General features: G+C 48.1%; 1 protein-coding gene across 6 annotated transcripts in view; it reads left to right on the top strand.

Annotated features, from left to right (window-relative positions):
* LOC138117029 (hepatocyte nuclear factor 4-beta-like) overlaps window positions 1-13,613 on the top strand; it is a 36,511-nt gene extending 22,898 nt beyond the window's left edge. For 5 of the 6 annotated variants that reach the window (XM_069026952.1, XM_069026954.1, XM_069026956.1 and 2 more), the window contains 7 exons: window positions 4,918-5,024; window positions 6,062-6,217; window positions 6,761-6,848; window positions 7,622-7,774; window positions 9,469-9,705; window positions 10,521-10,634; window positions 11,708-13,613. In XM_069026952.1, the coding sequence (XP_068883053.1) occupies window positions 4,918-5,024; window positions 6,062-6,217; window positions 6,761-6,848; window positions 7,622-7,774; window positions 9,469-9,705; window positions 10,521-10,634; window positions 11,708-11,844 (992 nt within the window). In that variant the 3' untranslated portion in view covers window positions 11,845-13,613. The remainder of the gene's footprint in view (window positions 1-4,917; window positions 5,025-6,061; window positions 6,218-6,760; window positions 6,849-7,621; window positions 7,775-9,468; window positions 9,706-10,520; window positions 10,635-11,707) is intronic. The other variant, XM_069026957.1, reaches the window with a different exon arrangement.
* Window positions 13,614-15,038: the final 1,425 nt, after the last annotated feature.

Below are 15,038 nucleotides of genomic sequence, written 5' to 3'. Positions count from 1 at the left end.
TTTAGGTTGGATATTAGGGAAAGGTTTTTCGCCCAGAGGGGGGTGGGGTGCTGACCAGGTTCCCCAGGGAATGTTTGAGAAAATTACCAGTAGGATCTTTAGACTGCCTTGTTTGTACAGACTGAATTCGATCCTACTTTCTGAAAGGACCAACACTGCCCCACACAAGAGCCCCACACCTTCAGGCTTGTGCTCTGAGGTGGGATCCGGGTTCCATCGGCACTAACGAGAGCAGGGAAGGGACAAAACTCCAGTGTTGAGGAAAGTCCAGTTCTCAGACTTCCTAGAAAATAGCTTGTTCAGAATCACTCCTCTCCCAATTGCATTTTTGGTATCAGTAATTCACTCTGATGAAGACCATTAAAGTTAGCACAAGGGGAGAGGGAAAGGCTTGCCTGAACACAAACCCCTCTTATGTCCCAAAACACCTCTATGATCAGGATTTAAGATTTTTACAGGAGATTCACTCCTTTATTCTTGTTTTGTGGTTAAGGCTGGGACTGTGCCAGAGGTTGGTCTGGATGTTTTGGGGATTTTCTGGCTGTTCCCCCTGGTTTTCTCTGTTGGCTCAGAAGGTTCGATTTCTATTGTCTTGCACAATGCTACCAGGCAGGTTTTTGGTCACTGCAGCATCAGTGGCTCAGAACACCAGGTACTTAAACACCCAAAGAAAACAGCAGGATTCTATTTTTAGCATCTCTCTGAGATCATGTTTAACCTCAAATAAATCAGCAGGGTGTGATTTCTCAAGTGAGCCTGGTCATCTCCTCACACAGAGCTGAGTGCCTGAAAACCTGGGAGCCTTCTGAAATGCCAGCACTGCACTGTCAGGGTTCAGTTTGCTGGTGGGAAAAGAAAAGAGGGGTTAATATTTGACCTCTCATCCCCTTCAAAGTAATTTATGAATGTGCATGAACTTCTTTAGTTTTATGCAGAAGTAAAAAGAATGGTTGTATCACTCACTGCTGCAACACAGTGGGAGGGTTTGAGGCTTTATTTATTATTGTGAAATTGGACAGTTTTATAGGACAGTTTTATTAGTGCTTCACAGGGCCTCTATCTTGTTTCATACCTTTTGTTTGCACATCTCTTTTGCCAGCTTTCAGAAGGCTGGGACTGCAGTTTATTGCAAAGGATGGAAAAGATAAAGGATCTTCTCTACCTTCAGTAGTCATAAATCATCCCACAAGCCCATGAAAGGATTAAATGTACATGTACCATCAGGATTTATTTGTGAATAACACACACCACACCTACAAAATCCGAGGTAGCTCAGGGAAAAAAGATTATTTGTGGCTATGAATTGATCAGGCAGCAGGAGGAGTAAATCTGTCGGTGAAGACAGAAACACTGTGAGCACCGATGAGTGCACCACGCAGGGACCTCCCTCCTCCTGCTCTCTCTGTGCCATTTATCACCACATTTCCAACTCCACCAGCATTAACTGACACTGGTTTTAGTGGAGTAAGGATGGAAACAGTAATTCCCGTGTAGGCAGGGGTTGAACCTCCGCAGTTGCCATGGAAAGTCACTGGGTTGCTGTTCTCCCAGCCAGTGCCTGTGCCCCATTTATTGGACTCCCTGGAGGTTCCTCATCCCAGGCTTTGGCTCTGAATGGCAAGGACAAATAGTTTGGGAAGCAGAGGCTTGTTGCAATCCCACAAACACGGCGCTGCATGCCCGGAGCTCGCGGCAGAGGGTCCAGCCTTGCTCTGAGTGACAAAACCCTTCCGAGGCTCCCCTGCGTCACATGGAGAATATGTTTGTTTTCCCATCCTCTTCCCACAGCCAGGACATGCTGTAGCCAGGGACAATTCCCTGGAGGGAGACACAGCCATCGTCCTGCCCTCTCTCCCCTCTCCCTGTGGGAAAGCCCAGCTTGGGGCCACGCTGTCCCTGGCCAGCACCATCCTGGGGGCTCACAACCGCTGACGTCCCTTCTTGCGGGGCTGTGGTGGCTCTTCGTGGTGTTTACTGGCTTTGGGAATGTGCAGAGGACAGGATTAGAGTGGGAAAAAAACAGGGAGCAAAGCTTTTGCCAGGCACTTCTGGAAATAGCAGCCCCCGGGAGACAGAGGGATCCAGCACTGGCTTTTTAGTCCTTCCTGCAGGTTGTTGCATTTTACTGACTGCAAAGCCAAGATCACACCTGAGCCCAGCACCCCCAGGGCCAGCACGTCCCTCGAGCACTCCCACTGCCTCACCAGGAGTGAGCTGTCCCTTCCCTTTTACAAACACAATAAATATAGCAATATAATCAGTGCACAGTAAGAGATTAATTTTTGTGGCAGGTGAAACATTAACTCCCCTTTGTATCTAATTCCATCACATCTTGGGTACTTTCAGCGATAACACCCGAATCACCTTGAGAAAGTCGGTCTGTACCATCCACTTACACTGGAAGATTGAGCTTATCAGAGCATGAGGGAAGCACTGAAATATGTGCCATAAAAAGCCTCGGAGGGAAAAACAGGCTGAGGCTTCTTAAAGGAGTCTGTTGTGGTGACCAGGTCTGCCTGGGACTGTGGGATTTACGTAAAATCGGATGTGTAACTCGGCTGCAAAGGCAAAACTTGTACCTTTTCTTGTAAGGAGGCAGAGAGCCTTACCCTGAGAGCATGTGGGGGAGCATCTGATATAAATCCAGGTGTAGAAGCTTGGATGGGGATTCTCCAGAATAGCCAGTGATGGCGCAGATTGGGTCAGGCTTGTTTCTCCTGAGTGCTGGATGCTGCCACTCGCCTTTCTGGTGGACAAATAAAACCCCTGAAGGGTCAAGATTATGGTTCCTATAACCACCTCCAGGCTTCAGGGAGGGGGCCCTGGCTGACCCCCCCCCTCCTGCATAGGGCAACTTATGCTGCTATCTAAGGAAGGTTAGCAGAGCCTCCCAAAAGCTGTGGTTGTTTTTTCTCTAAATTGATGACAAATTGCCTCTGTGGTGTCCATAGCCTGAAAATGCTCCAGGAATGTGTTTGTGTGTGGCACTTTTCACAAATGGATGCATCCACCCAGCCCCTTGCAGGCAAGACTGGCTCGGAGGTACAAAGTGAGATCTCCACAAGCTGATCCTGACTGACAGCAAGGCTGAGCCCCAGCTCTTGGAAAATAAGCACTGCACTCCAGTCAATAAGGGGAGACATTGATTTTTGTCACTGGTGCTTGTTTTCTGCCCTTTCACTTTGTTGGCCCCTCATCAGAGGCTGGTTAGGAAAACAGAGCAGTGGTTGGACATGAGCTGGCAAAAAAAAAAAAATCCACCTTCCCTCAAATTGTGCAAAGCAGTGCCCATGATTTTCCTCTGTATGGATTCCCAGGAATGAGCCCTGTGCAAAGAGCGATGCTCTGAAACAAGACCCAGCAGCGAGGCAAAGGCTCAAAGGAATGATGGCAAAATGACTCTGCTGATCTGCAGAAAAAAAAAAAGATCATTGCTGGAAAAATCTTCTCCAGTGGCCACTTTTGAGATAAACCCACACTGTTCTACACCTGAGGGGTTAAAGCACAGAGTGAGCTCTGGCAGCTCTGTTTGAGTCGCTCCCCCCAAAATAAAGCGAAAGGAGTCTGGGATTGCTGGATGAAGGAGGAGGGATGTGCTGCACTGTCACCACATGCTAAATCTTCCTGCTCCCTCTGCTTTAAGGACCTGACAAGTGCCTTTCTGAGCTGTTTGTAGCCAAGATCTGTGAGCTGCCAGGGAAGCACTGAGTCTGTGTTCAGGCTCCTTCCCCCAGCCTCGAGCTGCTGGACAGAGGCAAGAGGGCTTGGGGGAGACACCAACACTGAAATCAGGTTGGGTTAATTCTAAATTCTTCTTTCTCTGCTGCTGTCTCACTCGATGGCTGAGGTGAGTCAGCTCTTGGAGAGTGGAGGTGAGTCAGCTCTTGGAGACCGTGTTGCAAAAATGAGCTGCTGAAGTGCAATCCCAGCTCTTCCGTTCCCTGGTCAGGGCAGATGGAGCATGTGGCTCGTGCTTCGGGGAAAAGGATTGTTTAAAGGGTGGAATGGGCCCCAAAAATCAGTGGGTTTTTTGCAATTCACCATGGCATGTCCGTACCATTCTGTCAGCAAAGAGCCTGGGCTGATCTTCGCTCTGCTGTGGTCCCTACAAGGTGTGGTGTGTGTCCAAGGTCTGTGGCGTTGCTGTTGTGACCACTTCAGGACACTGAGCTGGTTTCCAGCAGGCATTTGCACCAGCAGGGCTGGTGACAAACCCTGGCTGCGTCTTGTCCTCAGCTGTCACTGCTGTTGGGGTTCCAGGCTCACTGAAATCAGATGGGCAACATTGAGGGAATGGTTTTAAAGGGGAAATCAGTGGATTTAATCTTCCTTTTCTTGATCTTCCTTAATGGAGTGGCTCTTTCTGTGTCCCATGAGTGGTGATGTCCCCTGGGATCCCACCTGCAATGCCTCAGGGACAGGGGACACTCCAAGGCTGCTCCAAGGTGGGGTTATGGGATGCTTTTCCAGCACTGCCATGAGATGAGGTGCAGCTCCAGGAGCATTCTGCTGCACCAGGAGCTCAGCAGGGGAACCCTCAGCGCAGCCATGGCAGAAAGGGTACCAAAGGCCAGGGCTCCAGCGGTGTGGGTGCATTGCCAAGGGGAAAGGGGTGACACCAAATCCCTAAATTACCCCTGAGCTGCATCAAACCCAGTGGGACCAGCTAACATCCCATGGGTGCTGCTCTTACTCCCAAATGGCCTCATCTCCCTCTTGTTCTTGGTCTTCTCCCTCTGAGGTGATGTTTTTCCCTCCCCCAGAGCCTGTTTATTCCAACATCCAACAGGAGTGGAGGGTCTTGAAGGAGCAAAGCCTCGTCCACTCCTGTTTAGGGACTGCAGGGAGCAGCAGCCTTTGGTTGGAGGGGGAAATTCTCACTGACACAAGCACCCCTCTCTCTCTCTCTTGTTTCAGCCGTGCAGAACGAGAGGGACAGGATCAGCATCCGCAGGAGCAGCTACGAGGACAATGGCTCTCTCTCCATCAATGTCCTCACTCAGGCTGAGGCCATGGCACAGCAGGTAGGACACGTGGGGACAGCCCTCCAAAAGGGTCCGTGGCTCTCAGCAGTTCCAGCCCTCTAAACCAAGCAGGGCTGGATGTTTTTTCTGCCCTTGGATGGCTCCTGCACAAACCCACAGAGAAGAAAATGCAAAATATCCAAAAGCAGACAGGAAAAATCCATTATCAAGGCAATGGAGCAGATGCAGCCTTTGGTGTGAGATACAAAGCTGAAATTCCAAGGGCTGAGGGATGTCACTGAGCCCAGGTCCCCTCTTCCCCCAGCTTAAATTGTTGCTGCATTCCTAAAATCTCACTGCATTCACACGGAATTTCACCCTTCCTTGCTGCACTCTCTGTCCTGCTCCGAACACATTGTTCCAGTCATGGTTGATTGTATCTTTCCTCATAACTTCTTTATCAGGATAACAATTTTAGGGCAGAAAAATACTGTGAATAATTCCCTGGGCTTCAGCTGATGCTGATTGCTTTTTCATTTCATGCTCCACCATAAATTTCACCCTGAGCGTCCTTTAAATTCTTATGCAAATACCCTTTCTCCACTGAAACGCACGGCCCAGATGTTGCCCATTACATGCAGCAGTGAGCCCACTTCCTTTACAAAAATTATGGCTTTTTAACCCTCTCCCTGCCACGCAGCCCTTTAGAGACCAAAATGGGAATTTTGTGTCCCTGACAGCGACTTGGAGGAGAAAGGCTGGATGCATTTCATGCGTTTGGCTGGCTGGAGCGATGGATGGGAAGCTGAGACGCAGTGCTGCTGGCTCCTGCTGGGAATGGGAATGTTTATTTTGTCCTGAGCCAGCCTGGAGGGTGGGGAAGGAGGTGGAGGAGGGCTGGGTGTGTGTTGGGACTGAGCACCACCTCGTGGAAGCTGCTCCATGGGCTGTGAGTCGGACACAGCCGAGCACAAGGGTCCAGCCACAAGGGTCCAGGGAACATCTTCTCAGGGCCCTGACGGGATGAATTGTTGCTGTGGAGGGTGATAAAACAGCACTGATCGGGTCCGAACACAGCGGGGTGGTTTCTCTTTCAGTATTTATCCCTGAGCCCCGTGCACAGCACAGACATTGCCATGAAGAAGGTTGCCACCATCCACGATGTGTGTGAGTCCATGAAACAGCAGCTCCTGGTGCTGGTGGAATGGGCAAAATACATCCCGGCCTTTTGTGAGCTCCCCCTCGACGACCAGGTACAAATGCAAATGGCTCTTCCCTGCAAACCCCCTGCCTTTGAAAGGAATTCCCAGCTGGACCTTTCGGCAGGAGAATCTGACATTAACACACAGATCACCCTGTGCAGAGCTATAAACAACAGGAGAGAAAGAGGAATAAGGGCCAAAGGACCAATTAAAGATAACTTCAGCAGCCAAAGTCCCTCAAAATATAGAGCTGGTCACTCCAGCCTGCAAAAAATCCAGGCAAAAATTCTGATTTTGCCTTTACTGGTGCCTAATAGTTGAATATAGGATCTGCTTATTTCCTAAGAACTCAAATTACTCAAGCCTCTCTTTGCTCTTTTAGTTAAAAACAGCTTCTCATTTAGTTTGCCACGAACGTAGCACTTCTCAAAGTGAACACACACTGATATTTTCTAGCCCTGAACAGAACTTTATCCATAGATCTGCCAGATCTAAGCAAACACCAAATGGGGCTTAATTAAACAGCAACAGCTCAGCACTCCATTCTCTGCTTTGCAAATATAATCTTATTTCTTTCTCCTGTGCCACCTCCAGGTTGCCTTGCTCAGAGCCCACGCAGGGGAACATCTGCTCCTTGGGGTAGCCAAGAGGTCCATCCCATACACTGATTTCCTGCTATTAGGTAAAGTAGTGAAACACACTCCTGCTTTTATCATTCCCCCCTCCCAAGTCATTCCCAAGCATTCTGCATCCCTGAAACCCCCTCTGCACTCCTGGGTGTGGGCTGCACATCTGGGTGGAGACTCAGGGCTGGAGGGGAGAGTAAAAAGGAGCAAGTAAATTCACTGGGATTTTTTGTAACTGTTCCCTCATTGCTTTGAAATTGTGGATGAGAAGCCCCCAGTATTCAACGGGGTTGCCTTGTTTTGGTACCTGAAATTGCCAAGGCACAAGCAATGAGGTATTTGGCTATGGATACTTAAAAACTTAGCAGAAACCCATGTTAAAAATAACAGTGCAAATAGGTGTTTCCTTTTCATGGAGCTCTCTGCCACCACAGGCGGGATTGTTCTTAGAAAAATGAGAATACTGACCCTGAAAGGCTCATGTTAAAGAAAAGAGAGAGGGATAAATTTGTTTCAGAAAAGAAAACCAAAAATAAAGATGCAACACTGCTTACAAACAGATGCTCGATGTAACAGAGGGCAAAGCAGAGCAGAACAGGGAGCAGGCTGTGGGCACAGCGTGGGTGCACTGACGTGCAGTTGAGATAATTAAGGACCAGGGAATGAGATCCAGGGCTTGCTTCTCACTCTTGGATCAGATTATAAAGCTGCAGAGTGGAAATTGCTACAAATGGCACTGGGACTGTCAGGCAACACTCCTTGGGGTAACTGCTGGATGAGACTAGAGCCAGAGCCAAAACCTCATGGGGAATTTCTCTTGTCTTCCCAGGGAATGATTTCATCATCCCAATGCACTGCCCAGAACTGGAAATTGCTCGTGTGGCCACCAGGATCTTGGACGAGTTGGTGAAGCCCTTGCGGGACATCCAGATCGATGACAACGAGTACGCCTGCCTTAAAGCCATCATCTTCTTTGACCCAGGTGAGATTCCTTCTGACTGCCAAGCATGGGGCTTGCAGTGCAGTTGGAGGCTCTCCAAAAACCAGGAAAACCCCTTGGAAGCAGCTTGACATCTCACCCTGCCCGTGCTGGAATGAGCAATACTCCGCAGTGCAGTTTTAAGTTAGAAGTGACCTGTCCCCCAGTGTTCTACTCTTTAGCAAGTGTGAACTGCAGCCAGGCCGATGTGCAAAGCTCTGCAGGCCCTGGAGGAGTTTGGCTCCTTCAGGAGCTTGGCTTTGGGAAAGCCCATCAGCCTGAAATGCAGGAGATGCCCATTAAGGACATACATGCCTGTACTAATTATGTATCAGCAAAGTGAGCCAAATGAGCAGCAGCGTGGAACATCCATCAGAGCCCAGAGAGCACCATCAAAAACCACAGAGAGCTGGGCTGCTCAGAGTGCCCAGAAATATCAGGGATCTGCTAATGGATCTTGCTGGAAGCCAGCAGTGACCCAGGGCAGGGCTGATCCACAGGATGGAGAACAGGGAAACACAGAGGAAAGCCACAGCTTGCTTTGAAGCTTTGCTGTGTCTCGTTCCAGAAGCACAGGGGGTTCTGCCTCAGCCCAGATTCCAATGTGTATCTCCCTGGAGCTCATGGAAAAGATGGGAGAACAATTCCGAGCCCAGACAATTCCCTTTTGTCTTTTAGCATGGAGAAATCAAAATATCTTCCATTAATTATTGGGGTATTTTGCTGTATTCACTGATTCAAAATCAAGATCCGGGAGCTTTAGGAGCATCATGAGCTTTGGCTCACCAAAGCCTGCTGTGACCAGAGTAAGGGTGCTTTCATCAAATTGATTTTGACAAATCACCTTCTCAGCTGATCAGTGTCTCCCTGCAGCTTTAGATCAATGTGACAATGAGGTGCTGAGGTTTCAGCTGGAAGGAGGAAGTGTGAAGCTCCCCAGAAGTGAAGTTCATCCATGCTAATGAGCAGGAATGTCCTCAGAGCTTCATGCTGACATACAATCATTCATTAACCACTTTATCTAATCTCTTGGCACTACAATCCCGAAAATGTGGTGCCTGTGGATTCTTTGCAGACAGTGAAGGAAATGGTGCAGTGATGCAGAAATCTCAGGTTTAGATAACAGCAGAGGCAGGAGTGGAAGGCTGTAAATCCCAGTGCTTCACCTGACCCAGGGGCACGTTTATTTGCTTAAGCAAAGCTGGACCAGTGGTCCTTGAAAAATAGGATTGACCACAGGTCAAAGACAGGGAGAGCAAGACAAGAACCTGGTGCTGCAGCGAGTGCAATCACAACATACACTGCATTTAGTGGGGGTAGTTGTGACTCAAAATTTTCAGGGGAAAATTCCAGCCTGTTTTCATGGAAGGATAAATATTTTAACTTCTAAATTTTTCCCTTTTGCCAATGGCAGTAGGCAGACACATCCTGAAACAAGCTCCTTTTCTTACTGTTTCTCTTCAAAGTCTCCTCGAATTACGGTTTCTCCTCCAATTACTGTCTCCCTCCCAATTCCCCTCCCTGTTTCCCTGCTCCATGTGAGATGTGAAGCAATGGCAGCCCAATCTGTCAGCTGATCTTGGCGACTCTGTCAGAGCATCACTGCCATCTCATCCTTTTCCCTCCACACAGCCTGGCTGACAGGGCAACATTTGCTTACACAGGCCAGCAATTAACTCAGTTTTTGCCTCTCCCAGACTGCAAAGGCCTCAGTGAGCCTGGCAAGGTGAAGAACATGCGCTTCCAGGTGCAGGTGAACCTGGAGGATTACATCAACGACCGCCAGTACGACTCCCGCGGCCGCTTCAGCGACATCCTGCTGCTGCTGCCGCCCCTGCAGAGCATCACCTGGCAGATGATCGAGCAGGTGCAGTTTGTGAAGCTCTTTGGTGTGGCCAGGATCGACAGCTTGCTGCAGGAGATGCTGCTGGGAGGTACGGACCCCTCCTGAGGAGGGGCAGCAAAGCTGGGTTATCTCAAAGCTGTTATAGGGCTTTGGGTTTGTGTCTTCTGGGGGATGTATGGGAGGGAGGACAGGGGGAAATGGTTTTAAACTGAAAGAGAATAGGTTTAGGGGATATTAGGAAGGAATTCTTTATTGTGAGGATGCTGAGGGCCTGGCACAGGGTGCCCAGAGATGCTGTGGCTGTGCCTGGATCCCTGGAAGTGTCCAAGGCTAGGCTGGATGGGGCTTGGAGCAACCTGGTCCAGTGGGTGATATCCCTGCCCATGGCAGGGGGTTGAAACTGGATGATCTTTAAGATCCCTGCCAACCAAAACCACCTGATGAATTGTAGCTTGAAGGGTCCCTCTCACTCCAGTCCAATCCCAGAGCAATTCTTTCCAGCCCAGCTCTGGAAATCTGAGATTTACAGCAAAGGATCCACTCTGTGGTGTGGCCCTCGACTTAGGCCTCCGTCCTAACTGAGGCAGTTTAAGGAAGACAACACATCTTTTGTTAGGAAAGTGCAAAAGCTATAACTTTATGGGAAACCCAGATAAGAGCAGCACTTGGGACACACCCCCAGGCAGAACAGCGCAGCTGGAGAGCAGCTGAAACCCCAGACATCCCAGGAGGCTGTTCCTGCACAGTGAGAGGCTGAGAGCAGAGGAAGGAAGCGAAGATGAGCCATTAACCTTCACCCACAGAGGTCTTCCACATCCTCTGGATGAAAAAGATGTACCCCAGAGCAGCTGGCTTGTCGGGAACCGTGCAAGGAATGATGTCTCTTCCCACTTGCACTTGCAGGAACCACTGCTGATCTCCAGTACCAGTCAGCACCACCCAGCCTCAACCTGGAACCGCTGCCGGGACATGTCCTGCAAAGCAACATGAGCTCTGTGATCCACGCTGCTCCAGACCGTATGTGGCCCTTTTTATATTATACACAGCCCATTTTTACATCATTTACAGCTCATCTTTAGATTATTTACAGGCCAGTTTTACATCATTAGTGTCAGCATAGGCAAGGGACTGGGCAGGAGATATAGTTCAGGAAAAAAAAGTTTATTTAAGTAAATTTGAGTTCTTTAAGTTCATTTAAGTAAATTTAAGTTTAGTTGAGTTCTTTATTTATATGAGTTGAAGTGTTACACTGGAATCAGAGCTCTCAGTCCCCCTGGCTGACTCCTTTCCATGATTCCAAACAGAAGTTAGGATTTTTAATGGCAGCATGACCCAGGGGGGTCTTGAGGTGTTACTAAAACATTGCAAGATCGAAAAAAGCAGCAATAAATCAAGATTGGGTGTTTCTCTGGATGTGGCAGCACTGGGAGATGGCACAAAGGAGGACTGAGGGTTGTTTGTGGCAGGAGTTCACTGTGGTTGTTGCCAAACAATAGGACCTGAATCCAGGACCAGCTTTACCCACACTGGGCACGGCTGGGGTGTGGGTTAAGGCATTTATCCCCTGTAGGACCGTGCTGTCAAAACCAGAAAGTAGAACAGGAGCTGTAATTTAACAACCACTGCCATGTAATCACAGTGTCCTGCACTCACAGTCTCCCTCCCTCTACCGGTAACAATCAGGTACCTCCCGGAGTGTATTCTGCTGTTTCTCAGCTATATAAATGTTGGCATCGTGCATTTTAGGTGGCTTTTATTTAGTTTTTAAGCCCCTTTCCAGCAAAGGAGATTAGAGAAATGCTGTGCTCTGTAAATGAGGTACAGTGGGGCTGCAGGCTGAGCTCTCCTCTGACAAGGAGATGAAGGATTGAAAAGCAGCTGGGGGCGCTTCCCAAGTACAAAATACTGAGAAGAACTGGTCCATGTCTGTCAGTCCACCCTGTGCCTCCTCACAAACCAGGAAAGAACCAGGAAAGAAGGATGTGCCAGGATCCCCCAAGCTCCTGCTCCTCAGTTTGTAGGACGGTTTGCTGATTTCTATTGAACAGCATCCAAGTCCACCTTAATTCTGTTTCTTTTCTCTCCCACAGCATCTCCTGACACATCCCTTCCGTCTCCTTCTGCCAGCACAGGAAGTGAAGACTATAAACTAGGCTCTAGCGCAGGGCCCAGCGCCATAGTGCAGCTCCTGCCTCAGACAGTGATCCCCAAGCAGGAGATTTTATAGGGAGAGGAGGAAGGAGAAGGTGGGAGCAATGTGGAAAGCGTGCTGAAAGTGAAACGGGCCCTTTCTCTTTGCAGAGGCAAAGCACAGCACCCCCCTGCCTGCAGTCGGATCGGTCGCTCCCACCCTTCCCCGTCCGTGAGCCCAGCGCCAGGGGCAGCCTGCAGAGGAGCCTCACCTCGGAATTCCCACCACCATCACCCCCATGGGATTGGGGTTCATGCCCTCCTCAGTAGGGCCAGGACTGCCAGCTCTTCAGGGCAGGGCTCCTCAGTGTGTTTGTGATCATTGCTTGGTGCCACCGTGACCCTTTCGGAGCCTTTGGCCGCTCTCTCCATCAATCCCAGTGCCTTGCACAGCTCCTGGTAACCCTTCATGCACACAGCATGGCCTGAACTGGGGTGAAAAGGTCTATTCCCAACACAAATTTAATTAATTACACTCCCATTTCTCCTGTGGCATGTTCAACTTTAGGAAAAATACCGTCAAAACCTTTAGCAGGCCAAGGCCTTCTTGTTCCACCCAGAGGGGCCTTGTTCCCATAGAGCAGCCAACATTTAACAATGGCCAGTTGTTATTTATGACCAGCAATGCCAACATTTTACTATTTTCCATAATTTCCAATATATCCAGAGTCTAGTTGTGAGCCAGTTGATGGACTCTACCCTGTGAGCACATCTAACACACGACAGCAGCGAAGATCTCTGCCTCGCACCGTGGCTGCTGGTCTGGTAAACCCCCAAATCAAGGTTGACTTATCCCAGCCCCTGCTTTGTATCTTCTCCAAATGTTTACTGCAAACAAACCTGGAAGTAGCAAGTGCCCCAAAATACCTTTTCTCAGTACACAGATGTGATTTTTCTGTAGTTTTATATTTCTTTGTAATGTCTACAATGTAACCTCCAAGGCTCTGAATTACCCACAAAGAGGAACAGGCAGGTCTGTGAGCCACTTATTGTAAAAAGAGTTTGTGCTTAAACCAAGGTGCTTCTGCCTTAATGTAACATTTAATCAGCAGTTAAACAACAAATTAAATAAGCCCAGCGATGACTACACAGCCTGAAGAGCTCCCAAAGTGCAGTCGTTGTGCCACGGAGTTGATCTGAATGAATGGGACCTTATTAGAAAGCAAATGATCAGATTTCCACAACACTTAAGCTCATTTGTCCACCAACCTCTGTCTAACAGCCACTGGGGGATCAGGAGTGACTGCCCTGAGCACTGGGGCACGATGGAGAATCCCTAGTTCTGACCCTCTGCACAAATCACCAACCCCCCCAAACCCCTCCTTGCTGATGGCAAACCCGAGATGGTGGAGCCCAGAGGGGCTTTGGGGAGCACCTGGAGATGTGCAGCTGGAGGAAACACAATCCCTCACTGAAAGGGAAGTCGGGAAGAGCATCCGAGCTCCCACCAGCAGGGGAATTACAGCCTTGCCCTTCTGCAGCACCAGAACGAGCTGAAAACCATCAGAGCACAGCTCAAATTTCACCTGGACCAGAATGTTTTCTTTTTCTCCTGCCTATGATGAATTTGATCTGACATTTTATGCTGATAAGTCTGATTTGAAACAGCTCTATCTGGACAGCAGGTTCCACTGCAGGCATTCCTGCTGCATGACAGATGCAACTGTTCTGAGCCAGCACTGCTTCCAGTGCCTCCAGCAGCTCCATTCCATTCCTCTTCCAGACATTAAAGGTACATTTATACTCATTAATGGTAAGAAAATAAATCTATGGGGGAAATAAATTCCATATTCTCGTATTTCATAAGGACAGTTTGCCTTTTTTCTTGAATTCAAAACCAAGTTTCCAAGGTTCTCCACCGATTTCTCCAACACAAATATCTATTTTTCATTAAAAAGAAGCACCTATGGCTGCAAAGTCTGGCTTTCACTGGACACCAATGGAATTCACAAGCTAAGAAGAAAATAAAGTTGTCCAGGCACCAGCAGCTATCAGAGTCAGCCCTCAGTGTTCAGCTGGTCTGGTGAAGATTTGCAGCAAGAATAATTTACTGTATAAAGGCCCAAAATGGGGAGTTTTGCTGTGAATCTTTCTGGCTTCCTTATCTCAAACCCCACTGTAAATTAAACCAATACTCTCATGCAAACACACCTCAGAAGTGGCTATTTTATTGGAATTATTGGAATCATGATTAATGAAGCAGGTTCAAAGCCATCATTTAAAAATATCTCACTTGCCAGATGCCAGCTGCTTATCAGAATGGGGCACCTCAGGCAAGAAAGCCATAAATATTTCTAAGTTATCCCTTTCCGTGACAATTCTAGTATTTGGCATCTTTACCATTGAATCTGGGTCTAAAATTAACTTTATGCTGCACTCTAATAGAACAAGAAATTGCAGAAATATTTTGGATGTGCAAAGTTTCACTTCTGTTATTAAAAAACTCAGCCTGTGCTTGCTTTGATGCCTGCTGGATAATTTGCAGGGCTCTGGTTGGGGATGACAAGAGTGAAGTGCAGGATAGGAGCAGATGTGCTACTGGAATACAGGCAGGGAACAAAAAGACATTCAGAACACACAAAACCATGACTAAGTGAAAGAAGCCAAATAAAAAATTAACAATATCTCATCAGTGAAGAACCACCAATCCACATTAAAACATGAATTGACCTGTAACCCTGTTCAGAAGAAAACAAATATACAGAACCAATGCTGGTGCTTTCCATTTTAGTGTTATTAACAGATTCCAGAGTCATTTTACAGCCCAATTTCTGTATTTCAAACCCCCTTCAGCCACCTTCTTTCTCCAACAGTGTTAAATACATTCACGTGTGGACCTGAAACCAACAGAAAGCAGCAGAAAAGTTGTAGAAATTTAACATTTCTGCACAGGACAGGCATAAAAAAAATCCATAAATGAGTTCTTGCTAAGTCTAAGGCTTCAGAAAGGATTCCTGGAACAATATTGACACTACTACCAGAAATTAAACAAGAAAATAAAAAGGAGATAATTGGCAGGATCCATCTGCAGGGGCCTCTGTTCCCTTTGGAGACGAAACAAACTCTTCCCTAAAATACACATAAACACAGCCCTGCCCGGCTGCTGTGGCACACAAACACAATCAAATCATTAACCTGCTCAAAAATATCAGCAGCACTGGCACCAAGTCTGTGTTCATGGATTTGGAGCTCTTTTCTCCATGGAAACAGCAGAGTAGAAAAGTGTGATCT

The sequence above is a fragment of the Aphelocoma coerulescens genome, chromosome 11 (assembly GCF_041296385.1).
Source record: "Aphelocoma coerulescens isolate FSJ_1873_10779 chromosome 11, UR_Acoe_1.0, whole genome shotgun sequence".
Lineage (NCBI taxonomy): Eukaryota > Metazoa > Chordata > Aves > Passeriformes > Corvidae > Aphelocoma > Aphelocoma coerulescens.
Note: the sequence above shows the minus strand (reverse complement) of the source record. Positions and strands in the feature narration are given on the sequence as shown.